Source organism: Aquarana catesbeiana, linkage group LG04, assembly GCF_042186555.1.
Source record: "Aquarana catesbeiana isolate 2022-GZ linkage group LG04, ASM4218655v1, whole genome shotgun sequence".
Lineage (NCBI taxonomy): Eukaryota > Metazoa > Chordata > Amphibia > Anura > Ranidae > Aquarana > Aquarana catesbeiana.
This window is the reverse complement of record NC_133327.1, coordinates 417,414,114-417,441,458: the sequence shown is the minus strand read 5'-3', so window position 1 is coordinate 417,441,458 and position 27,345 is coordinate 417,414,114. Positions and strand designations below refer to the sequence as shown.

The 27,345-nt window shown below is 38.7% G+C and overlaps 1 protein-coding gene across 3 annotated transcripts; it reads right to left on the bottom strand.

The window, feature by feature from the left end:
* Nucleotides 1-241: 241 nt before the first annotated feature.
* Nucleotides 242-27,345, bottom strand: MYB (MYB proto-oncogene, transcription factor). Of its 3 annotated transcripts, none has more exons than XM_073627320.1 (16): nucleotides 27,091-27,345; nucleotides 21,279-21,393; nucleotides 19,984-20,055; nucleotides 19,758-19,850; nucleotides 18,451-18,671; nucleotides 16,730-16,952; nucleotides 15,574-15,642; nucleotides 14,020-14,124; nucleotides 13,113-13,355; nucleotides 10,272-10,589; nucleotides 9,720-9,865; nucleotides 8,947-9,061; nucleotides 8,729-8,854; nucleotides 7,831-7,929; nucleotides 4,819-4,911; nucleotides 242-1,538 (listed from the first exon to the last, which is right to left on the bottom strand). In XM_073627320.1, the coding sequence occupies exons 1-16, from the start codon at nucleotides 27,111-27,113 to the stop codon at nucleotides 1,428-1,430; spliced, it is 2,172 nt and encodes a 723-aa protein (XP_073483421.1). In that variant the 5' UTR covers nucleotides 27,114-27,345; the 3' UTR covers nucleotides 242-1,427. The 3 variants fall into 3 exon arrangements, with proteins under 3 accessions (XP_073483421.1, XP_073483422.1, XP_073483424.1); XM_073627321.1 differs by lacking the exon at nucleotides 27,091-27,345 and adding an exon at nucleotides 21,500-21,656; XM_073627323.1 differs by lacking the exon at nucleotides 10,272-10,589 and having other exon boundaries at nucleotides 27,091-27,342.

Sequence of the window (27,345 nt, the reverse complement as noted above, 5' to 3'; positions counted from 1 at the left end):
AGCGATCACAAGCAAATAATCAGCAAGTGACAGCTGTCTTGATCTTCACTATTGGCCTTTGATTTTGTTCATATTTACACAGTTAGATCAACATGCTTATCAGTCCTGGTTAGTTCAATTCTGCATGATTCCATTGTATTCCTGCAATTTCTTTTGGTAAAATCACATATATTGCTGTATATACTAGGGTTGATAAACTGTATATACATTTTGCAAAATATAGGAATATAAAAACACCACATTAGAAAACACTCTTTATTTGTTTTTTTAACAAAGGCAGTAAAAAATAAGTGCAGAAATGCTGCACCAAATGCTTTAAGGCAGCAAGTTCGAAGTACACAAACAAAAACTCCCAACAATACAGTGTTCAATTTTATAAGTTCAGACAGAAGGCAGTAACTGTACAGAAGAGAATTGAATAAAACTGAGAATGAAAATCTCAGTTTGAACAAACAAACAAAATATATATAAAATATGAACACATAAATGCAGTCTTCTCCCAAACTGAAGGTGCAATTTTAAAAAAAGGTTCTCCCAGAAAATGTACAAAAAAAGTTCTTGCGAAAATACAAAACTTTATCAAATGCTAGTGCATAATTAAGCGTGTATCAACATAGTGATCTTTTTGTCCTTATTCCAATGATGCTATCACAATGCCAGCATGTCTATATGCTACAAACTTAGCAGCAGGGATAAGGGGTTAAAAAAATGCATTTTTTGCATTACTTTTATTAAAAAAAATTAAATTAGTGAATAAAAATAGAATTTGCTTTAATAAAAAAATTATTACCAGTCAGTAGCCTTTTAAAGCAAGCTAATTTTGTAAAAAAAAAAAAAAAAAGTCAAAAATAAAAAAATCAGCACTCATACAAATATATATTTTTTTACATATATCTGAATAAAATACAGTCCTCAGCATTCACAGAATTGAAGTCACGTATATTTTGTGCTTGTGAACATTTGTGAATCTTGTAGTAATGCTTGCCACTGTTTTGTGTATCAAGGCATTTTGTCAACTGCAATTAGACAGTAAATGGTAGAGCTCCTGCTCTTAATGTGAAAACAAATATATATATAAAACATCAATACTGGTATTAAGTTTACTTGTTCTTTAAAAACTGTTCAGATTTTGCAAGTGTAATAAATTACAATGCCATTAATGCCCAAATAATTTAGGCAGAATTTTAATTTTTGTGTATGGAAATGTGCACCCTCCAAATAACTTTATTGGTAGGATGAAAATCCAACAAAAAGCTCAGAAATTAGAACAAAATGCACTTTGTGCTTCTCCCAACTGTTGTACCACAACAAAGTGTCCCAATTAACAAAACTCCCAAAGTTTAATGTAGAGGAATTGTTCAACAGAATCCCAAATTATCTTTTAAGTGTTTCCAAAATGATAATGCTTGTTCAGATCAACCAGCCCATCACATGACAAGGGTGGATACCGTCTTCATGCATTGATGATACATTTCTGTATACAACTTCTGGTCGTCTATCTTCCCACAGGACATTGCTTCCAATGTACTCCCAAGTTGCTGTGGGGAGAAGAGATTAGATTCATTTTAAAGCTATAGAAATATACATTTATTTTTATCATGCTCAATATGGATCCTTTTTTTTTTAAGACAGTTCTTAGTCACAAAATGTAATAAATGTGTCTTAGTCATATTCTTCAGAAAAACAAATAAGCTTATAAAATGTTTACTTTTTTATTAACATACCCAGGTATGTACAGTCAATACTGGTATTTGCATATCCAACTGAATACTACTACCTAATTTTCATATACATATTAGCACCCACATTTAAAACTTTTCATGACAGGCATATGTAGCCTGCCATTTCTGACCTGAAAATGTTGGTATCCTGATCATTATGTTACGCTTTTGGCTTCCATACTTTAAAGTGATATTAAAGTATTTAGTTTGAAAATAAACATGTTATACTTGCTGCACAGAGCAGCCCTGACCCTCTTCTTGGGTCCCACGCAGGCGCTCCTGGCCCCTCCCTGCTGTCCCCACATCAAGCATCTTGCTATGGGGGCACCCGAGCCGAGCCGCTGCTCTGTTTTCATTTAGGTTCGCCCCCCCTTCTCTCCTCATTGGCTCACTGACTTTGATTGACAGTAGCGGGAGCCAATAGCCAATCAAGAGGGAGAGTCACGGGCAGCCGAGGCTCTTGTGTAACATTTCAGGTTTGAGATGGGTCAGGTAAGTATTAGGGGGGCTGCTGCACACTGAAGTTTTTTCATCTTAATGCATAGAATGCATCAAAATAAAAAAACCTGCCTTTAGAACCACTTTAAGTCATCTATCCAGAACAAGTGTGCAGATCTGTAGAGTTGGAAGTTCTTATTCTCATACTCGTTCCAGGCTAAATATGAATGTTTAATTTTACACTCTGGTAAAAGGCCTGTGTTTACGGGCTTAGAGATTGTGTTAGTGGGCATATGCAGAGTACATCTAGGTGCATTATGTTTGCATTTCAGATCAGTTTAAGATGGCCCTGAGATCACTCACTGTTCATTAACATGCATTTGACCTGCGGTTAACTGCCTTCTTCTATATTACCATTGACTTGTATATAGAGAAAAAGTTCTGAAACACAAAAAAGCCAGTTGACACAGGCCCTAAAATAGGTCTGAGGTGTTTTTTCTTTTTATTTACTCATATATTTTCTTCCTAAGGGCCAGTTCACACAATAGAAAAGCAGTCCGGATGTGTTCCAGATGCTTTTTTGCATGCGCATTTTTGATGCGTTCCAGTGCATTTTTGATGCAGTCCAGTGCATTTTTTCCCCCTCTTTTTTCTTAACCTTGAGGGCCAGTTCACATCACATGCAGTCCAGTGCGTTTTTTTCCTGCATCAAAATTGAAAGTAGGTTATATGGTTTTTAATGGCATAGTTCACACCAGTGCTTGCAGTTCCAGGAAAAATAAGTAGAACATGCTGCATTTTTCCTGCACTGGACTGTACTGGAATGCTGTAAAAAGGAAAACGTACTGGAACGCACCAAAAACACACTGGAAGACACATCCTTATTTAAGGTTAAGAAAAAAAGAGGGGGGAAAATGCACTGGAGCGCATCAAAAACGCACATGCAGAAAAGCATCTGGAACACATTCGGACTGCGTTTCTATGGTGTGAACTGGCCCTAAATAAGGACATGTGTGTTTCAGTGCGTTTTACAGCATTCCAGTCCAGTCCAGTGCAGTGCAGGAAAAATGCAGCATGTTCTACTTTTTTTTTCCTGGAACTGGAAAGCCCTGGAACTGCAAGCACTGGTGTGAACTATGCCATTGAAAAGCATAAAAAAATAAATAAATAAATAAAACGCACCGGAATGCATGTGGTGTGAACTGGCCTGTGAAAATGTCTGCGTAAAGGTCAATAAAACTCAAAACAGGTATTTAGGATTTGGGTGGGAATTAGTGGGATAAATACCGTAACATGCATTTGAAATTCAAGTGATAAGATTTACTTTTAGTAATATGTGTTTTAGCACTTCCTCCAAAGCAATAATGAAGGTGACACTCTCTCAAAGCTGAAATTGATAATTATGTGATTGTTTTACATTATAACATATTATAATAGACCTTAATGGATGGTTAATGGAGCAGCTCCTGCAGTGAATAATAACGTACACCGCATTCTGGGAAAGGTAGTTGTTCAAATAATATAAATAGGTGAATTTGACATACAGTATATCTCTGCGTGACATGCATACTGATCTAAATGGTAATGCCTAGCCTGCGTATATTTCACAATCATATCAGTGTTTGCATATGTTACCTAAACACCTAGATAAAACTTCTGAGAACTTGCCTGCATCTTGTTCATAAAGCCTTTCCCTAGTGCTCCATTGTTCAAAAAATATATGTCAATATCCTCTTATAATGTGTTAAATTAAACATAGTGACTTAAAAAAGGAAAAAAAAAAATAGTATGAAACCTGGACATTTTGCTTCTAATCAAATCTGTGTTACAAGTCATGTAATCTGTTCTAAGCACTTTTCACTTTCTATTTCCCAAGGTGAATAAAACATAGATCTGGGATAGCTATTGTGAGGTTTTTACAAAAGCAAACACTTATTTCATGGATGTGTCATAGTAATTTTGAAAGAAACAGCTTCACAAATAAAATCAAACCTCATGGCTTAAAGAGAAAGTAAAAGGCACAGTTGATTGCACGTGGCTGAATATCAGTATGCTACTGGATTTCTGTGCTATTATTTAAAAAAATATATATTTTGCAGGTTTTGTATTCCTCAGTTTTTTTTTAATCAATGTATAATGCCTGGTACACATGATGAGATTATTGGACGAATGATTGTCTGTTTTTTTTGCATGCTAGTCTCACATTGAAAATAAAAGAGGTTTCTAAAGTTACGAAAATTCTCGTAAAACAGAATAAAAATTCGGAATTGATGAAGGACAACTGTACTGATTAAACGAAAGTTGTACGATCTAGTATCAAACAAGAAAAATTTTCGTGTCTGTCCCTTCGGATAATATCGAATGAACTTTAGTGATCAGCTCTTGAAAGCTATGTTCTAACGACCAGATTATAGTACGATCACTTCAAAGGCGGTATTTTTCGTATGATTTTCTGATCGTGTGTATGGGCCTTAACAGCATGTAGTGACCAAAAACAACCCACAATGAAGTTTTGGGACACTTGAAATGCAAGTTTCTTAAGTCACACAAATTAGAGAAGGATGGATAAGGGTGACAATATATAATATATGTATATAATATTGTAATATTATATCACAACGGACCATGTGAGCATTCAGTTATAATAATAACAAATTACCTGTAATGGGCTTGAAAATAGTCTATTTCTTTGAGCAGTAAATGACCTCAGCCTGTGATCCTCTTTCATCAGAAAAGAACTGGTAAGAAGATTCTGTAAATAAAAAGGCAAAAGAGATTGTTTGGTTAACATTACACTGCATGAGTTACATTGATTTTCTTTGAAGCAAAAAAATACAGGTTTTTGGTGTCTCTATTTTCTACAGCTTTTACAGACGTGTCTTACTTTCACCGAGGTTTTACAATTATAAGGAATAACAAAGGCTTCCCATACTGAACTCTCTGCAATGGCCACATCATCTAACTTTAGGAGACCACAATAATAACAAGCCAGGTGGGTATTCAACCCACCAGTGGCTACCAAAACTGATATATATTTGGGTAGACCTCCTTAACAACTTCCCGCCTGGCCTATAGCGGATTGACGGCCGGGCGTTGGTTCTGTTATCCTGACTGGGCATCATATGCCATCCTGACACACAGCATCTCGTCGTGGTAAGGAGCCTCTGACAGAGGCTTCTTGCCATGTGATCAGCTGTGACCAATCACAGCTGATCATCGCATGAACCAGGAAGTGCCGGTAAATGGCTTTCCTCGGTTCACGCTGACAGGGAGAGCCGATCGGCGGCTCTCTTTGTCAGAGGGGGGGGGGGTCTGTTCTGATAACTGATTATCAGCACAGCCCCCATCAGATGTGCCCATCAGCTGCCAATCAGTGCCCAACAGCTGCCAGTCAGTGCCCCCTCAATAAAGTCTCAGTGCCAATCAGAGCCCACCACAGTGCCAATCAGTGCCCATCACAGTGCCCAGCAGTAACACCTGTCAGTGCAGCCTATCGGTGCCCATCAGTGCTGCATATCAGTGTCGCCTATCAGTGCCCATCAATTCGACATATTAGTGCCAACTCATCAGTGCTAACTCATCGGTGCCGTCAGTGAAGGAGAAAACAAAATTTTATGACAGAAACTAAGAAAATTTTTTTTTTTTCCCCAAAATTCTGGTCTTTTTTAGTTTGTTTAGCAAAAAATAAACTCAGAAGTGATAAAATATTACCAAAAGAAACCTCTATTTGTGGGAAGAAAATGATAAAAACTTAGTTTGGGTACAGTGTTGCATGACCGTGCAATTGTCATTCAAAATGCGACAGCACTGAAAGCTGAAAATTGTCCTGGGCAGGAAGGGGTGAAAGTGCCTGGTATTGAAGTGGTTAATGACATGTCAGTCTTCAAAAGAAGAAGCAAGTTATATCAAAGTATATAGAAAGACAAAATGTATTTTAGTTTGGGATAGAGTAGATAAGGGTTAAAACTCCTTTTAAGTTTTTTTATGCTATGTTCCCACTAGAATATTTTATCTCTCTTCCTTTTCCAGTGATATTATCACAAAAAATTTGGGAATTCCTGTCACTTCTAGACCTGGTGACAGTAGCCACCAGGACATATAGGGACGGTGGCTCTCCCCAGTGAGGACACAGGCAGCAATAAAATCCTTCTAGGTGTTCCAAGCCTCCTATATACTCTAGCAAAAAAAAACTGCTTTAGATACACTTTAACCACTTAAGGACCAGAAGGATTTACCCCATTAATGACCAGGCCATTTTTTTGCGATACGGCACCGCTTTAACTGACAACTGTTCGGTTGTACGATGCTGTACCTAAACAAAATGTATGTTCTTTTTTCCCACAAATAGAGCTTTCTTTTGGTGGTATTTGATCACCTCTGTGGTTTTTATTTAATGCGCTATAAACAAAAAGAGAGCGACAATTTTGAAAAAAAAACCAATAGCAATATTTTTTACTTTTTTGCTACAATACATATCCCCCCCCAAAAAAAAATATATAAAAAAAACCCAAAAAATGTCTTCCTCAGTTTAAGCTGATATATATTCTTCTACATATTTTTGGTAAAAAAAAAAAAAAAAAAACGCAATAAGCGTATATTGATTAGTTTGCGCAAAAGTTATAGCGTCTACAAAATAGTTAATAGATTTATGCCATTTTTATTATTATTAGTTTTTTTACTAGTAATGGCGGTGATTTGGGATTTTTAGCGGGACTGCGACATTGCTGCGGACAGATCGCACACCAGACTGACATTTTTGACACTTTTTTGGAAACCAGTGACTTTATTACAGTAATAAGTGCTAAAAATATGCACTGTTATTGTACTAATAACACTAGCAGGGAAGGTGTTAACATCAGGGGTGATCAAGGGGTTAAATGTGTTCCCTGTAGGTGTTTTATAACTGTATGGGGGATGGGCTGCCTAGCAGAAAGACAGGATCTGTGTGATCTCCCGTCAGAGCGGAGATCTTCCTTGTTTACACAGGCAGATCACCGTTCTGTCACTGCAGGGAATGATCGCGGGTGGCCGGCGGACATTGAGTCCGCCCCACCCCCTGATTGGCTCCCCCCGCTGGCCAGTAGGCACTCCCACAAAATAGAGTTCATGAGCCAACGTACAATGACGGTGATTCGCAGGAACGAGCGAACTGCCACAGTACAATGACGGCGGCTGGTCAGCAAGTGGTTAAGGAAGTGACTGCACATGTCCACTCCTGTAAATTACATCAACTAGTCTTCTAAGGCAGGCCATACATGGTGCAAATTTCTTTTCTGCAAAATTTGCATGATTTTCCCATCAAAACAAACAGTGCTGACAGGGGAATCCCTCCTGCCGGGAGGCAGCCGATAATGACAACTGCAAGAGAATCCGGCAGGCTGGTTGTACCCAAGTTGATTGATCAACTTGGTACATTCAGCCTGCCCATTAACAGGTCGAATCTCGGACAGTTCCTGCTGAACCAACAGAAATTTGTGCAGTGTATGGCCAGCCTTATGGACGGTGCATATAGCTTTTTGTATTATCTTTTGACAGTGGACATGTTTTTGAACAATGAAAATAAATTCTCATTTCATTTTCAGGGCCTTTTCTGATTATCTTTGCAGTGTGAAGCTGTGGTTTGTCTTCAGTAACTATGAAGTGAGACAATTCCATTAAAGTGCTGACTTACTGGAGTATCTTCCAGAATATTGTGCTGTGTAAATAGCTGAGCCACGAGGTTATCAGATTCCCAGTAGACGTTTTCCATCTTATGAGTTGGAGACTCTACCTGAAAACAACAAAATGATGCCACTTATGTCAGAATAACATTGTTGAAATAAATTCCAGAAAGCAGATGTTGGCATAGACTGCAAAATCAGGTGCAGCTGTACATGGTAGCCAATCAGCTTCAAACTTCAGCTTGTTCAATTAAGCTTTGACAAAATACCTGGAAGCTGATTGGTTTCTACACAGGGATACACCAGATTTTGAACTCTCCAGTTTTAGTAAATCAACCCTACTGAAGCTGCCAAACTTTAGCTCTTCAGTGGCAGTGATGTCACATGCAATGGAACTAAAAAAGGTCATCTTCAACACTCAGAGCTTGCTTGTGAGAGTTTCTATGTGATGCTTCTAACACAGATATTGCTTTGTGACAAGTTCAGTTTAAAATAATTAATAATATTTGTGCAATTTCTTTTCAAGACAAAATATAACATTCTACATACACTTATTAACTTTGGTGAAAATTAAATTTTACTATCAAAACGGAATATGTCTTGAAATGAAACCAAAATACCAGGCCCGATTTATTAAAATATCTGAATCTCTGCTGCACATGAAGGAGCAGATTATCCTTTTCACTACTGTACTGCAAAAATGTGATTCAGTTTCAACTTATATCACAACGATAAATAACTCGGACTGTAATACATTATTCCAGCTTAATTGCATGGACCAAACACATTAGAAAGCATCAGAGATGGTGAAATACACTTTATAGTTTTACAGTGTTATAGGATTCATATTTATTCTGAAGTATACAATATATAATACATGGAAGCCTGCATGAAGATCTACTTGCTTACCTCTTGCTTAATTTTCTTTAGAACAGGTTCCTCTGTCTCATGGAACTCTGCTACAATGCCAGAATCATCAGACTCCTGTTTGATTACTTCCTGAAGGTCTTCTGCAAGGTGTGAGGGTGTGTGATGCTGAAAGAATGTAAGAGAAACTATTGTAAGCATTAAAGCACATCCTGCCTACTTGCTGTACCTGAGCAAACCAGCCCTTTCGTTCAGCTTACCGAAAGTTTCAGTGGCCCGTATTTGAACTCCTGAGCAGCTAACGCATTTTTGAAGGGAGTGGGTGTTCTTGGAGAGCTGTCCAAAATTGATCGTTTCATGGCTGGTGTCCTAAGGCTGTAAATGTCAAGGGGCAAATGTAAATTTGCTTTTTTTTTTTTTTGTTTACAGTTTTGAAACAAATATAACCTATTCAGATAGCTTTGTAAAATGCTAACCACATATGCTACCTCCAACTCTGTAGCAAAGTGACCATTCTGAGCACTACTTTTGAATTACTGTAGCAGATGTGAAATGATTAATATTGAGCATACACAAAAAAGAAAAAAACAAAAACACCCCAGAATTGCTTTAGCAAAATGTCGGGCAAGTGAACAGAGTTCCTACATAAAACATAGGGAGGTTGATTTACTACAGGCAAATATACTGTGCACTGCAAGCGCAGTTGCTCTAGATCTGAGGGGAAGCTCTGAAATGAGGGAAAGCTCTGCTGATTTCTATCATCCAATCATGTGCAAGCAAAAATGCGGTGTTTTTATTTTCCTTGCATATTCCACTCAGATCTAGAGCAACTGTACTTACAGTGCACAGACTATTGGCCTTTAGTAAATCAACCCCACTACTATTAAAAGTAGATCTATACTTAAATGTTAACTTGGCTTTTGGTCATGTGACTGGCAAAACCTTTCACTAGAAACAGCTGAACGCAATCATTTTGAGGGCTGTCCTTATACTTTTGCCCATATAGTGCATTTTAGGGGGGAAAAAAACCTACATGTGATTTTCTTTTTGTAGTCGCGTTGTGTGGTCCCGGTGAAGTGGTGTGGTAATTGCGGTCTTGTGGGAAGAACACAAAGGGGTGGAGCTTAGAGTTGGTTGCTCGATGTGCATCCCCTCATGTGCTGACACTGGATTCAAGAACTGCAAAGAGAAATCACAAGGAATAAATTACTATATTGTTCAAAGAAATAGTACATAAAATATGTTGCAAGTCTATGAACACGTTGCCCTAATACTAACAAGCACACTAAGTAAAGGATTGTGGAAAGAAACAGGATATTCAGAAAAGTTTTACAGAACGCCATTACCAAAGTGCCAGAGCAAACAGACAGAAAGAATTAGCAAGCCTCCTCCAAAGTGCCAAATAAAAACACCAATTAGTGTTGCTGGTAAACTAATTTCAGAGCTCCATGTGTAAGAGTGAATTAATCACAAAGTGAAATTAATGGGTGTGAGAGGAATTAGTCATTGTTTCCAAACATTTACTTTCTATACTGTTAATTCTTTGATGAGAAGTAGTGAGAATTTTGCAGAAGTCATCATCTACCTGAGAGGGAGAGAAAGGCAGGCTTTTGATAGGGGAGAGACCACTCTCTCCACCGCAACTGAGACGCCCTCTCTTTTTGCACAGGACGATCAACGGCGACTGGCTGCACTTTGAGCAATCTAGGGAACTGGGCGAGGTGGGAGAACCCATACAGAGCATGGTTTTGCCTGTGTCTGTATCAGGTACAGCCCCGGGGCCACACAGGCTGCCCATCTCCTCCGGAGGCTCGGAGTCTCGGCCTGAGGGAGAACTGCTGTTTGAGGAATCTGTGTTCTCACTGGTTTCAAAACTGTTGACTTCACTCCATGATGAAGAATCCTGAAACAATGTAGGAGGCACGCAACTTTAACATATTGAAAGGTGCCGCCTTAAATACTTCCACAAAAAAGATTACTACTTACACATTTTAGAGCAATCCAGAAATGATGCAACAGTTGTGCTCACTCTTTTATTAGGTATGTGTATACATTGCTGCAAAAGGGCTATATAATCTATCACACATTTTATCAACCAGTTGTATGTGTATTTTAGGGGACAACTGTGTATCTTTTCCAGGCCATGCAACTGCATAACAAAGTTTAAAATTGTATCAAATCATAAAAAAATATGGTACTAACTGGAAAAGATTAGAACAATTTCAGGATAGAATAAATGAAATGACATGCACCAATGGGTAGATTAAATGAATTGATCCATATCAGTAAGTATTTGGCTCTCGTGCTACATTGCTTAAAGTGAACATGTGAGGATTAAAAATGTGCACACTACCATTACTGACTTGTTTAGAATGGTGCAGGCTATGAAGCTGTTGCCCTGATCCTAGCTTCCTTTATTAAGTGAGTCACTGACCTGGAACAAGCATGCAGAAAGGGGAGTTCAGACTTTACTGGCTGCATGCTTGACCCGGGTCAGCAACCGCGTATGTGGTTAAGACAGAATCAAGTTGATTTTCTCCAAACTACCATTTTTAAGTACAAGCCAGCAATGGCTTATCCTATACTTCAAAGGTTTCAGATTTTGGTTATTAGTCTAAGCAACACTTCTCCATCACAATCAATTTTTTATGGGTCTATAACTATTTACTTATTTAGATAATAACTAATGTTTCTTTTAACTGAAAAATGTACACTTAGTACTGGTTGGAATGACCATCGAAGCAGAGTATTAATAAACAAATAACATGCAGCTTTAAGCTTGAAAAAGAAAAGGAAATAAAAACAAAATAAGAAACTGCATTCCGCTTGGTAAGTATACAGTAAGACGCAGGCGTACACTATGTAAACCTGTACTAGCAAAAAAGGATCTCACAGTTGGCAACATAAGATGCCAGATCTTAGCCTCTGCGTTACAATAATTCTCTTTGCAGCTCCACCGGAGCCCTACAAAATAATTCTGACTTCTGGGGTATGTTGAGAGTAGGCATGACACCCAGCAGAGTGACCTATTGCCATGTGTCTGTGAACATTTGCATAGGAAATTGTGCAGTCCACAGTGGCACTGTGAAAAAGGTTATTGCTGCACAAAAGGAAGTAGTGTCTACTTTAATCATCTGCCAGACAGTATATTAACTTTTGTTTTATTTAGTACAGGTACACTTTAAAGTTGTCATAAACCCTTAAAAATACCCAGTTAATCGACTCGTCTTAGGTGATACAGAGATGAAGCAACTCCTCCTACATACATTGTACCTGTTTATCTGTAGCCCCCTCTCCTCTACATATAAGTCCAAAATGTATAAAACTGTTCTTAGGTGATACAGAGATGAAGCAACTCCTCCTACATACATTGTACCTGTTTATCTGCTGCCGCCTCTCCTCTACATATAAGTCCAAAATGTATAAAACTGGTCTTAGGTGATACAGAGATGAAGCAACTCCTCCTACATACATTGTACCTGTTTATCTGCAGCCCCCTCTCCTCTACATATAAGTCCAAAATGTATAAAGCTTGCCTGAGCTGTCAGATAACAGGGGGCAAAAGCTGAAATTACACTCTGCGGAGCTTAGTGAGGAGAGCTCTGAGAGCTAATTGAAGGAAAGAAATCCCCCCTCACACAGCACACAGAGCTAAGGCTGTCAATCAGCTGGAGGTCCCTCCCTGTCAACTTTTTCTCTTGGTGTCAGGAAAATATGTCAGAAATGACTCATGCTGTTAGCAGAGGAATGGGGCAGCAGACAGAAATAACACTTAAGCCCAGTACAAACCAATAAGATTATCAGACAAATGATCGTCCGTTTTTTTGTTGCATGCTAGTGTCCCTATCAAAATTGAAGAGGTTAGCAAAGTACGAAAATTCTCGTATGACATAATAAAAAAATTGGAAGTGATGAAATGTATTGTATTTGTAATGTATTTTCAGACAAAAACTGTACTGATTAAACGAAAAGCGTACAATCTTGTATCGTACGAGAAAACTTTTCGTGTCTGTCCCTCCGTATAATTTCAGATGAAAGCTGTGTACTAGCGATTAGATTATCATACGATCAATATTTTTTGTACGATTTTCTGATTGTGTGTAAAGGTCTTTAGTGATCTTAATTGAGACAAGTACACACTATAGATATGCTTTGTTTATATTTTATGTCTGTAGTTTACAATCACTTTAAGCCACAGCAAACTATTCTGAACGCAAATCAGTGGCATTGCTTTCTGAACTAAGGCACAAGAGAACTCCAGACTTTACTAAACTGACTGTAGTGGGAACCATTAGGAAATGAAATTTAGCGGCACACAAAAAATACATTAGTAGAAGATGTACTCTACCCATGAATATGAATATTCACATTGCCACTTTCACTTTTTTCATTTGAACCTGATCTATGAAATGTCTGGATTACTTACAGGATCAATATACTGCAAAGTGTCAGTGTATTCAGGCACATTCTTCATCTGTATTAACAGATTTACACCAAAACACCGAGCTGGTGAAGCACTTTCTTCAGGAAGGCACCCATGGTCCAACGGAGGAGAAGGTGTACAGTTATGGGGTTCCGCAAGACAAGAGGCAGGAGCACTGTCACCATGGGGCCTAGAGTTGTCAGCGATTGTTGTGCTCTGCCACACGGGATATTCTTCTGCATGGTTCTGTGTTTTACAAAAAGAGATGGAAAAAAAGGAGGAACTTAGAATGAAATTGCTCAAGGTGTCTCACACACAGCTATGGGCCAGATAAAAGCTGTTGCATCATCTAAAGTACTTGCACTTCTGAAACAGTTGTCAAGATGTTTCCTTTCATCAATGTAGTAGCCAGCCTGAAATACACTGCTATGTGTTGTGTCATCGTGCAATGACTATTTCATACTACAGAGCTACACATGCAGAGAGGTCACAGTACATGTTTAATAAAACGTTTAAAAAGATAAGACCTCTTTCTCGGCTGAAGTGTTCTACTTTAACCAAAAACGTGTAATTGATACTGTTTTCAAAGGCTATATCTGCTTTAATACAGGATATTTAACATTTATACTATGATGGGAATAGCATGAATAACCTATTAAAGTGTAAATATGTAACTAAATGCTGTCAAAAAGATAAGACTAAACAACACTATACTGTATATTGTGTTAGTTCTCAAAGGTACTATTTTAATGTGTCTATTGGTGCATATAACCACATAAGAATATGTGTAAGAACTAATCTTTGTTGAAAGGACAAATTGACAAAAGGCATGTGATTGCTATGCCAAGCACTTAATTTATTTGGATTTTGGATAGTTTGCAGAACCTAGGATAAGCGAGACCAATCTTACTGGTATTGCATGATGTCCCTTCAGTTCATTTTCTGTTGACATAAGTAGTAACTCTAACTCTTTTATCCTCTTTTCTTTTTCTGGATCTTCATCATTATAGGGTCTCTAAAAATACACAAATAGGAAAAAAAAGACAAACCAAAAAAACAATTAATTAGTAGGCTTTAGTCAGATGTCAGAAAGCTATGAAAGGAAAAACTGTGAACTGTCTGCAATAAATCGGGCTGTTTCTAGCCAACTAGTGGGTGTTATTGAGCACTTCACGCAATCAGTTGCGCTTTTTACTTAACAATATTCTCCATATTGTTGGAAAGTCTCTCAGCGAATAAGTCCCATATCCTTCCCTTTCTCAGCACATGTGCCCTGCTGTCACTGTTAGGCGAGAACTGTAGTAACAGCTCTGGAACAACTTATTCAGATATAGAAGTTGCCTCCCTGTGAGTTACCTCTTAGTGGGTTACCTGGTTGTTAGACTAAAGCCTAGTAAAGGTCGGGCAGCATTGGCTGGTTCAATAGAAACCGTCCGACATTCGGCCCGTGTGTATTGCAGCTGGTCTGTCAGAAGCTGGCCCTTCGCCCAGCTTCTGTTAAAGGGGCATGACCAAAAAAGGTCTGCCGATCAGCTCCTGCTGACTGGAGTGTTCTGGTGGGGGGCTGTCCCCTTGTCAGAACACAAGGGCACAGCAGAAGAGATCGCTGTACTAACATTGCATGGTTAGTACAGTGGCTCCTCCTGAGGTGTCAGTTTTTTATGTTCAGCCCTGCTGGGTTGAACAAACAAAAAAAAACTAGTAGTGTATACTTGGTTTTAGTTAGTACAGGCAAAAACACTTTAATTTGATCACTGAAAAGCTGCATTGTGTATGCTTTGTTCTCAGCAAGTTCCATCATAAACTAATATATGCCCAAACATAAAGACTGTGATAACAATAGCACGCAATAGAAAAGACTCCACTATTCTTGCTTAGTCATAACTTCCCCTTTCCCTGGCTTTTCCTTTTGCTATATGAGTGTTTTCACAGTGACCACAAATTAGCTCCTGGGTGGAAGCTCTAAGACTAGTATAAAAAACAAGCTTGTGTGCATCAACTTAAGCATAATGTGCAAATATGATATTCACGTGAGTTGGTAAGCTGGGTATACACTAGGAAAATATATACAAAAATTCTCAAAACATTTGATTATAGTTCAAAAGTAGTTGAAGATTTCATTTTCTATTAAAATTTGATATTAGAAGGAATGGACTTTACTGAATGAAAACCACATTCATTATTAGAAATTCATACATTTGAGAATATTTTTGTTTCTTCGAATTTTCTCCTCATTGCAGTCGAAAATGAATGCCGATTTGACCCCACTAAAGATTAGAATAACAAACGAATGTTCTCACAACTAAAAATGTCAAATTAAATTCTACTAGTGTATACCCAGTTTTACACATAGATAACTAACAGATCAATATCCTACAATATACTGAAGAAGAAAAGACAACATAGCTAATAAATGTCAGCCATAAATACTCATTATTAATAAATGACTTTCAGGAAAAAGTACCTGGACAACAGCAGTTGCTGGTTGAGGGACGTTGACTATATTTACATGAAGTGCTACAGGATAAGGTGCCTGTGAATAAAGAACAAGAAGACGTGAGACAATAAAGCACACCATTTCATACAACAGTTCTCAAATGTACTCTAGTAGCAGTTTTAATATGTATTGCTTGTATGGTCTCCATTATTTGCATGTATAAGTTCAATCATACTATTTTTTCAAACAAGTGGAAGCCTTGGGATAGATTGTACACAGTAACCATTGTTACTACACAATAGGTGTGGTTCCACTATCAGGTAAGTAAAAACACTCCCCCTATATCATAAATAAAAGGTTTGCATAAATGTTTGCATTAGTCCTCCACATATTCAAACTAGGAGGGATTTGCCCTCTGTCTCCTGAAAAAGCTTTTATGATTATGATGAAGCACTGCTGCCACCAAAACCATTCATTTGATCTATATTTGCATCTCAGGTCGTAAATTCTTAATTTTTTGGCTTGTTTTCAAATATCCTATGTTCATGCAACATGAAAGTTACCATTTCTGAACAACCACAGCAGTAGCTTATTGGAAAATAGCAAATGTGTCACATTTTAATTAGGCATGTAAAATATAATTGCATTGAAAGTCATAAATCCCGCATGCACATTTGTGCGAGTGTGTGTGTGCACCATGTGGTCATTACGATTCGTGTTAAATTGCATCTAACACAAATACACAAACAAAACCAATGCTCCTTACCCCCCAGCACACAATAATAGACACATGCATTGTCTTGTATTGTGCTGGAAAAAAAAAAAAACAAGTCAGGTGAGTATTTTTGTTTGTGAACATGTATTGAAAGCCAATGGAAAATGATCGAGCAGTTTAAAAGGCCCTATAGAAATCACGGAAGATGCTAGTCTTATTTTGAAAATGGAAAACGGGGGTGAGGAATCTTGTGTTCACTCCTCTTTTCCAATCATGATAGAAGAATATGCTTTTTTTAAATTATTTCTAAATAAACTTAATTTTATAAGGTGGGAAATTATTGTGAAAAAATGTTGTCTATAATATACAAAGCTCTTCAATAATATACCTTTTTAAAACAGCCTTTAGTACAATGCTAATCAGCAAAAAATGTTATGTAAGCGTTATTCAAGGATGTAGGGTACTTACATTTGGTGGCTCAGGCAGATGGTAGTAGAAACTTGGGACATGGCTGTTTTGAGAAAGCTGTGCAGAAGGTGCAGTGTGAGTGGTGAAGCTCATTAAGGGGTTTTTTGTAAAGCTTGTGGCTATAGAAGGCTGGTTGGCTTTGGATGATTCCTGCAGATAACCTTCCTGTTCGACCTTGCGTCGCATAGTAGAATTCCAGTGGTTCTTGATTGCATTATCCGTCCTGCCCAATATAAAATTTTAAAGGTTACTGGTGAAAAGAACTGGTGATGTTAAAAAAGTGCTTTTATAAAAAAGTTACTTCATATGAGTATGGTCAAAATGAGGACTTATTAAAAATAACTCCAAATGTTAAAGATCTCTAAACAGGGTGAGGTATGTGTAAGCACATTCATTATGCTTACCTCTGATCCTGTACTCCAGATATTTTCAGGTCTAGAATTCAGAAGCTGGCACACACATGCTCCCAGTGAATTACCCTACAGGCCTTTGGAAATCGTTTTTAGCCCCATTGTTGGCAACATCCATATGTGCTATCGCCCACAACTACAGTGCTGACAGCAAAAGCACATATCACAAAAGTAACTGTAAACACCTAAGGCAAATTGACACTATATGCGGTTACAGACATTTTATCGCATGGTAAAATGTCTGTCACTGGAGGGACGCACAGGAAACAATTGTTTCCTATGTGTCCCATTCACACTGCAACGCAGCCTAGCACTGCGCTGAAACTTGCTGCAGTAAAATAGACATGCTGCATTTTACCGCAGAGCACCGGGACGAATTGCAGTGATTGAAGTATACGTTTTATATACATCAAATAAAGCTTGTCCAAAACAAAGGAAAAAAGGGAGCCATGTGATGTGCTGAATCGCGCACCACACTGCCAGCAACACAAAGAGTCCGGATCAGTGAATCGCTCCTACCGCTCTGCGTTGCAGTGTGAATTGGCCCTACATGGATGACACTGACAAAAATGTAACACACCGCTGCTTATCAATTATTAGATCTGATTGCTGCATTACTTTTACTTTTTCAGGCAAAGTACATTTTCAGAAAGTGCAGAAAATACCTGTTGATCTCCCCATAAATGCAGTGTCCTTGTCACATCCCTTTGAGCAGCCTAATAAAAAACCCCAAATCTTATTTTGTTCTGTAATCTACTAATCCCATCATCATCCATGTCATGAAAATCAAAGGCAAACTTGTATAAAGTCCAGTCTGAGTGGCAAGTAAATATGGCCACCCAGGGACAAGGAGTGTGTTATTTGCCAGATCACTAGGAAAAAAATAAAGAGAAAAAAGCCTGAAAATGCAACCTAATGCAGCCATCACATTTAAAGCTAAAATATATTTTTTTGTTTTTGGGTTTAGATGCATTATAATTAAAATAATTGCAATCTAGGGAGCTGTAAACGTGGAGTTGCTCTTTAGCAAACTAACATACAGTTCCAAGCTATACAAGACCTTTTCCTTTTTAATTAAAGCATGCTGTACTGCCTAAGTGAATATTTTTAAGTAATAAGACATTTTACTGGGTTTCAGTGGATTAGGCTTACAACAATAAAAATGTATTAAACAGCAAATGAAAGACCTGGAAACAAATTTTGTTCGCCTATAAAACAAGCTTGAGTAAAAAAATAAGGAAAAACAGCCAGCAATACTATTTGAATCCACAGTTAATCAGAACAATGTTTATGGAATGCCTGTTCTATTACCTCCCAGGAAGAAGCTTGGCAATTTCTGCCCATCTATTTCCAAGACGTTTGTGTGCGTCGTATATTATTCTGTCCTCTTGCTCTGTCCAGGAGGTCTTCTTCACTTCTGGATTCAGATGATTGTGCCATCTCTCTCTGCATTGCTTACCAATCCTCCCTTTTAAGTGCTTGGCAATTATAGACCAGCGTTTGGGGCCATACTTCTGTACTAGTTCGATCACCTAAGAAATATAATAATTCGTAACACTTAAATAAAGATAAAAACATGACAGCAGTGATCAAAATATCAGTGGTGAATGTATATGCTTTACTTTTTGATTCATACACTTTTCCTAAAATATTTTTTTTTAATTAAATGTAAAGAGCATTTTCAGGCAAGAAAAGAAACCAAGCGCTGTGCCAAATAATGCTATCCAGCAAGTCCTGGAACTATGCTAAAGTCTGCAAGTCCACCAAATTTACTTTAAACTGGTCTTTCTTTAAGCCACTACATCTAGAATCCAGAGGGGAACTCACAAGGACACTGGGAGTTTACTTCTAGAAAAATGTACTGTGTAACCCTCTCTGTTAGAGTTAGACACTAGTTTTTGTATTACATCTGCAAGAAACCTTCAGTGCCTGTGTTTGGGTATAGTTCTCCTGCTTGAAAAACAGCGCTTCCTCAGACCACCACATTACTAACAGAAAGGACTAGGATGGGCTGGTATACTACAGCACTGGCTGGATAAAACACTACTGTACTAAGTAGGTAGGCTGTGCTCCGCGTACGCATATCAAGGTTCAATTTTATTACATTTTGACTGATGTATAACTGTAGAGGCCAAGTAAAAAAAATGTATATTTTGAAAACATATGGGGGAGTTTAAATGTTTGCTTTGCTTACATGTGACCCCACTGGGGAGTTTTGTTCTAATGGTCTTCATGTGTGGTCTGCTGGTCAGAAAGGTTGGGAAATCTCCCAAATGGCAACTATTGGGTTGATTTACTAAAACTGGAGAGTGCAAAATCTGGTGCAGCTCTGCATAGAAACCAATCAGCTTCCAGTTTTTTTTTTTTTGTCAACGCTTAATTGAACAAGCTGAAGTTAGAAGCTGATTGGCTACCATGTACAGCTGCACCAGATTTAGCACTCTCCAGTTTTAGTAAATCAGCCCCACTGACAGCAAATGAATACATGAGAGAGGTTCTAGCACTTCCCAACTTTATTCCAAACAAAGGGTAATGTTTGGGCTATACTTGGGTTTCTTTTAACACACAGAACAAAATGGCTGTATAATCAGTGAACAGAAAGATTGTAGATGGCTTACCCGCTGGTCTTCTTCTTTGGTCCATGGTCCCTTAATAAGTTCAGGGTTTAAAACTTTCTGCCACCGATGCTGGCACTGAACATCTGTCCGATTCTTTGACGATAGAAACAAACAGAGATCAGCATTATTCCATTGTTATACCAGCAATTTTTACCTGTTTTAAGTGTATTAATGAAGTATGTACTGTATATTGATCAGACTTCTCTGTACTTATTTGCAGACTTACCGGAAGGAAGCTAGCAATAACCTTCCAATCTTCTGTGCCATTCTGTTCTACTAATTTCTTCAGCTTCTCATCCTGTAACAATGCAAAAAAAGTTATCTTTAAATATTATTCCACTATTATAGTCCAATATTTTTGGCCAGGTAACCAGAAATGTTATAAAAAACAGAAGAATCGCGCTAATATAAATTACAAAAAAGTAAGTCCGGTCCGTTGGCCGTACAGACCCGTCCTGCTGGAGATCGAGCACAGATTGGAGGTGACGTCATCCTGTCGTCCTGCTCCGCCCTGTGACAACATCACGTCTTCCAGGAGTAACCCCTTCCATTCTTGGTGGTGGACTGCTTTTCACGGAGGAATATTATTTATTCACTTGGATCCCCTTTTTCACATGGGTGGTTACATATAGATGCCACCATTTGAGACTATTATTTAGTTCACTCATTTATGGACTTCTAGGTCACATGGGTGGTCAACCCTGGATGCTGCCGTATTTTGTGTTCATTTATATTGAATTTCAGTTTAATTTGCATTTGACACTGTTCTTAATTTGTGTTCGCTGTTTCTATGCCCTTTTTTTTAATTTATATTAGCGCGATTCTTCTGTTTTTTATTTTTAGCGATATATGGGTGTCATATTGTCAGAGTCGCTGCTTTTTCACTATGCTATGTAATTGATATATTATCGCATCATTTTAGGTGTTTCATTTACAACCTATCACTTAGCACAGTTTTTTTCCCCTTTTTCCTAAGCAGAAATGTAGCTGTATCTGGCCTCCTCCCCATATCTGGTCTATGGTGTCTGGTGATACAGATGATGGGGCACTATTCCTCCACCTAATATCAAATGTAATGTTTACTCCCACCGATGCCAGGAAAATTTCCACTCCCGCTGGCCACAGTCCAGCCCCCATAAGGTCTGAAGGACAAAAAACTGGTCCTTTGCTTAGAAAGTTTGGAGACCCCTGCCTTAATGCATATTGTGCAAGCGATTAAAGGTAATGCATAATATCTGAATGTATGATAGCTGGTAAAAACAAAGGCTGCTCTTTGGTTTTGTATGACAATACATCAGTAAGCAAACAGCTCAGAAGACTAGCTGCCAGTTAACTTAAAAAATAATAACAGGTCACTCCCTGTCACTCGCTAAGCAACCACTCTAATACAAACCTTGAACTTGAATGCCTAAGTAAGTCGATGAGGTTAGAGCCCCTGAAGAAATCATGGTACATAAAACGAACCCCAGAGCAAACAATAAATCTATACCAGTGATCATCAACCATACAGCAACAAGTTACCTCCTCGCGTGTCCATCGTGTTTTTCCCAAGTGTCGTTTTCCTTTGGAAAGCATGCCATCATAATCATGTTCGTACATTTCTATGTCGTCATCATCTTCCTCTGAGCTGTATAAGCTGCAGGCAGACACAGGCATCACATCAGAAAGTCATATTTTATCTTTATTCACCATCCCCCTGTTACAAAATCACTTAAAAAAAAAAAAAAAAGGAAGAGTTTCACCTGAAAATCTGGAAATCTTGCACGACAAGATTTTGCACGCTACTTTGCTGGTCTGATACTGTGAACAGGTTCTACTGTTTTTGGTATCCACAGATACAAGAGAAAGGTCCTGGCAGACTGCTCAGTGCTCTACATGTTCAGACCTGCTTCTGCTGTCAGATGAGTGGCAAATTGCACATTTGGCAACCTTTCCACCAATAAAGTCAAAATAAGCCTGAATGTCTAAGGATAGTAAAAAGAGCCTGATATTGTGTGTCATTTACACAGGCAGGCCTGAGATTCTTTATCTGCTTTATGAAATACTCCAGCATTTGTGACTCTTTGGAGCCAACCCAAACTTTTGTCTTCGCCTTCTTGTGAGTGAAGTAAGGAGCTTACAATCTGACCTTTATGCCGTATTTATCTATACTTAGGACAACTTTACAATAGTTTATACTTTGCAAACTATTTCAGGAAAAATACAAAAACTTGGAGAAAGACAGCAAATTGACAGATGGGTCTTTCACTGAAGGCAGCAGAAAATGTTCTTTCAGTCCTGTTCAAACCACAGCAACAACGGGACCCACCATTACACTTCCAAATATATGTCATAATGTTGCTATTTATCAAGCCCTTACATATACCCAGTGAAGGGACTATCCTCAGGTGATACACAGGGATGAAACAAATCCTCCTACATACTTTGTACCCGTTTATCTGCAGTCTTCCCCTTCTCTACATTTGTTCAAGGTGCAGAAATCATAAAGCTTGTCTGAGAGTACCGAAAAAAGGGGGCGGAGAGTTGAAGTTACACTATGCAGAACTCAGTGAGGAGAGCTCTCACAGCTGATTGGAGAAAAGAGAAACACACCCCTTCACACCGCACACATAAACAGAGCTGAGGCTGTCAATCAGTTGGAGGTCCCCCCCCCCCGTCACCTTTTTTCTCTTGGTGTCAGGAAAAATTGTCAGAAGCGATTCATGCTGCTAGCAGAGGAACGAAGCAGCAGACAGAAATTACACTTATGGGCTGTACACCCAGGTCGAATATCAGGTGGCATGGGCTGGTTCAATAAAACCAGCCAACATTTGGTTCGTGTGTACGGCAGCCAGTCTGACAGAAGCCAGCACAATAGCTCAGTGGAGGAGATCGATGTACTAACATTGCATAGTTAGTACAGTGGCTCCTCACGAATCCAGGCTGGGTTCACACTTATGTGAATTGGATGCAGGTTTCCCTCTGGGGCGGCCGCGGTCTGCACTGGAAAAGGGTCATATGTGTCACTGGTTCTGTTTCAGCTCCGAATTCAGGCAAAAATTAGGACCCGATTCGCCCCTGAAATGAAGAACAGGGACGCACCAGACCCCTGCTGCGAGCCACAACCGCAGCTAGTGTGAACCCAGCCTTAGTGCTTTCAGTACACATTACAGAGGGATATGCTTTGTTCATATTTCATGCCTGAGGTTTACAACCACTTTAACTTGGGTATGACTAATAAACACTCCCACAAATGCACAAACCTCTCACATCATTACCTACAATAGGGCTTGCTGTAGCTACCCAAAGATATCACCTTTTATGAGAAAAGCTTTCAAACACCAAATTTTTGCACTACTTTAGTAAAAAAAAAAAAAAAAAAAGGCTTAACGTGTATATCAGCATGACCCTTCAATGGCCAGATCAAATGTTTAAGAGATACATTAAATCGACTCATAACACTAATGAGAAAAGTCAGACAGATCTACAAGCTCCCTTTTCAAAATATGTATTTGGCCAAAAGCCACTGCTATCACGTTGTTTTGTAAACAAACACAATTGCCAACACACCCGCACTTCATGGGCCAGAAGACAAAAGCAGTGTTTACCAAAGTGCTGCAAAGCTGAAAGTCAAAAAGAAGTCCGTCTTCCTTTTTGCAGTGATGTCCTTTTTTTTTTTTTTTTTTTTTTTAATCTTGCTTGTTCTACTTGAGACCCCTTCCAAAATAGCACAGGCTGTTTTAGAATTACTAGGTCAGCCTAATTTATGACTAAGGGGTTTCCCCCATTAGCAATATCTAAGTGAAAGGAAAAATCTTGGTGTTCTCATACAATTGCAAGCCGCCTGTCAAAAAAATTAAAACATAAAAAGTAGCGCCTAAGAACGGCTAAAATATTCTGGCTGCACACGTTCTGCACTTGGGTTCTGATACACGTTCCATTAATAAAGGAGAGCATGTCTTCTGACAGGAAACTAATTCAAGTGTTTCAAAGATACCCTTCTTAGTTAAAAGTGCAGTGTTGGAACAGATGTCTCTCTATGGAAAAAGATGATGTCAAATGAAACTACACTGTGAAAAAGAGATCATCTGTGTGATAGTGCAAGTATCTACAGAATTTAGAAGCCAAAAAGATTCAACCCAAAGACAGTTGAAGGCAGATACATGCATGTTCTTTGTTTTAGCACAGTTCATACAGTACTGCCAACAAAAGAGCGGGTTAAATATTTGGTGTCATCAGACTGTGGTTAGAGTAAGGTAAGCAGTAAGTTATACGTTTGGAAGGAACTCAGTTATGCAATGGTCTAAGAGGTGAAAGGGAAGATAGGTGGCCACATGGGTGGGGGATGTTCTGCCGCTTTTACAAATAGGCCAAGATGACACCACTCTAAGTAATTATTCATAAATGTAATAACCACACATTGTAAACTAGGATCTAATATCTGAGTCCACCACTCTAATGCCTGGAGTATTTAACCATAGACTTAATAATCACACATTGTAAACTAGGATCTAATATCTGAGTCCACCATGCCAATGTGTAGGTAATTAACCTCTGCTATGTTAAATGATGTCCAAAGCATTTACTAATCTAAAGACATGCTGCTAGGCTCATTGGCTCCTGTCTTAATTGGCCCTAGTATGTGTATGAATGAATGTGAGTTAGTGACCTTAGATTGTAAGCTCCTTGGGGGCAAGGACTGATGTTGCATGATGGAATGATCCGCTGCATAAATTCACTGGCACTATAAGTACCAATAATAATAATTATAAAAAATGTAATGACTTGCACTGTTCCTATTCACAGAAAAAAAGTAAATGCTTAAACATAATAACCACACAATGTAATCTAGGAGCTTATATCTGACTTCACCATGCCAATTTATAGGTAACTAACCCATGCTAGGTTAGATGTATTTACTAATTGATATGGATTGACTTGCCCTGTTTACATTCACAGATAAAAAGCAAATGCATTGACCCAGTGATCACATATTTATAAGCTAGGATCTAATATTTGAGTCCTATAGATACCATCAATAATCAAGCAGCAGAACATGTTTTAGTGCAAATACAAAAGGCAACAAGAGCAAGTTCAAGTCCACAAGGGCTCCATTCCCATCAGGGGCACAGGGCGCACCGCTCTTTTTCAAGACCAATTAAACTAAATTTGAATTGCCCCTAAAGCAAGCCATTAACTCTCCTATCAGCATACAAATACATGCATGCAGTGGACAGATAACCGATATTCCACTTTCCAGCAATAGAGTAACCACACTAGGAGCCAAAATGAAAGCACACATATATGAGATACTATTGGGCAAAAATGACACAACCATATACAGTGACTATGGCTTTTGAAACAGGTTTCTCTACAGGTAAAACAATCATAGAAAAGCGAGCTGTGTCAGAAAACCAATCATCCTCCTCTCCTGCAGAGAACGGGCCAAGCCAACAATGACACGTTACAACAGTGCAGCCGCTACACTGGCACATGCTCATAAAATGCAAAGCACCATCTACAGCAATTCATTTCCAGTTCAATGGGCCAGATATGACATCAGATGTTCTGTATTCATTGTGTTTAGTATTGATAAGCTTCTAGATCAAAGACTAATTATACTTCAATACCCACTATACCACTGCACTGCACACACAATGCACAAAGTAATTCATTCTCTGTTCTATAGCCCAGATGTGACATGAGATGCTCTACATTCAGTATATAGTATATGGGAGAAGGACCAATACTGTAACTTTCCTATAGCCACATCTCTAAGAACAGTGCACACAACTAAAGCAAGTCATTTTCAGTTCAATGGCTCATATATGATATTGGATACTCTACATTCAGTAAGTATTATTAACAAGCATTCTAGATCTAAGGTTTATCAATACTGTAATACTTTCTATACCTCACCTCTGCACATGTATACATGTCAAGCATTAATGCACAATCTACAGCAATTCATTTTCAGTTCAATGGCCCAGATCTGAAACTGGAAACTCTACATTCAGTGCTTAGTACAGATGAGCCCTTTGGATAGTAATGTTATCAGTACTGCTATCTATCTATCTATCTATCTATCTATCTATCTATCTATCTATCTATCTATCTACATGTCTAGCAACAATGCACAATCTACAGCAATTCATTTTCAGTTCAATGGCCCAGATCAGACTTTGAGTGCTCTACATTCAATGTATAATACTGATATACCTTTAATGATCAAAGACTAATTAATACTGCAATTGTTCCTATACCCCAGCTCTGCACTATAGGCAGATGTCTAGCAATAATGCACCATCTAAAGCAATTCATTTTCAGTTCTATGGCCCAGATCTGACTTTGGATGTTCTATAGTCATTGTATAATATTTATATACCTTCATGATCAAAGACTAATCAATACAGTAATCCTTCCTATACCCCACCTTTACATTACATACACACACACACATATGTTTTGCAACAATGCACCATCTACAGCAATTCATTTTCAGTTCTATGGCCCAGACCTGACTTTAGATGGTCTACATTTGTTGCATATTATCGATATACCTTTAATGATCAAAGACTAATCAATACTGCAATTCTTCCTATACCCCACCTCTGCATTATGCACATACATGTTTTGCAACAATGCACCATCTGCAGCAATTCATTTTCAGTTCTATGGCCCAGATCTGACTTTGGATGTTCTATAGTCATTGTATAATATTGATATACCGTCAAGATCAAAGACTAATCAATACAGTAATCCTTCCAATACCACACCTTTGCACTATATACACATATATCTCCAGGTGCAATGCACCATCTACAGCAATTCACTTTCACTTTAATGTTCCAGATCTGACATTGGAAGCTGTACATTCAGTGTTTAGTATTAATGAGCCCTATAGGTTTATGAATACTGCCATCCATATATATTTCTATTTCTCTATCTCCCCCACCTCTGTGCACTATACACAGATCAAACCGATCTCTATACATAAGAACACATCACAGAGAACTATCTGTGGAGGAAAGCAGCAGCTGGATGCTGTGTCCTGTGTTCCCCCTATAGAAGTGTTCGTACTGTGCTGATGGGTGGGATGTCGGTCAGTAGTGAGGAAAGTCCCGTATAGGACAGCGCTGAGTGCTGGAACCACGTGTGGTGTGCTGAGAGGAGAAGGAAGGAGCTCCTTCATCCACCTGTTACTACATGGCAATGGTGGGGGCAGACAACAGGTGCCTGTCCTCCTCTTCTGTATCCCGCACATGTCTCATGTGTGCCCGGCACAGTGTAATAAGAAGGGTCCAGCCAGGTGTCAGGCTGTAGAAGGTGAGCTATGTGTATGACTTGTCATTACCTGTTCCTGAGTCTCCTGGCCATCCTGAGGTGAAGGTCAGGGGAGAGTGAGGTGAGTGTGCTCCCTGCTCAGAGGATTACAGTGCACTGAGAGTGCGGGGCTTGGAGAAAAAAAGGAGGAGAGCCCATTCCGGGGGAGAGGGGGAGGAGTCTGAGGAGGGGACAGGTTTACTTCAAGGACTGTAAACACAGATTTCCCCCTAAAACAAAAGCACATTGGGCACGCCCCCCTCCCGCCAAATCTGCCGCCCTGCGC

Bases quoted from the DNA above. Each gene is read 5' to 3' on its own strand.
- MYB (XM_073627320.1), bottom strand. From the start codon at position 27,113: ATGGCCAGGAGACTCAGGAACAG. The intron at 21,394-27,090 runs GTAATGACAAGT...GTCTGCCTGCAG, and splicing joins GCCAGGAGACTCAGGAACAG to CTTATACAGCTCAGAGGAAG. The intron at 15,643-16,729 runs GTAAGTACCCTA...CTTTATTCACAG, and splicing joins ATCTGCCTGAGCCACCAAAT to GCACCTTATCCTGTAGCACT.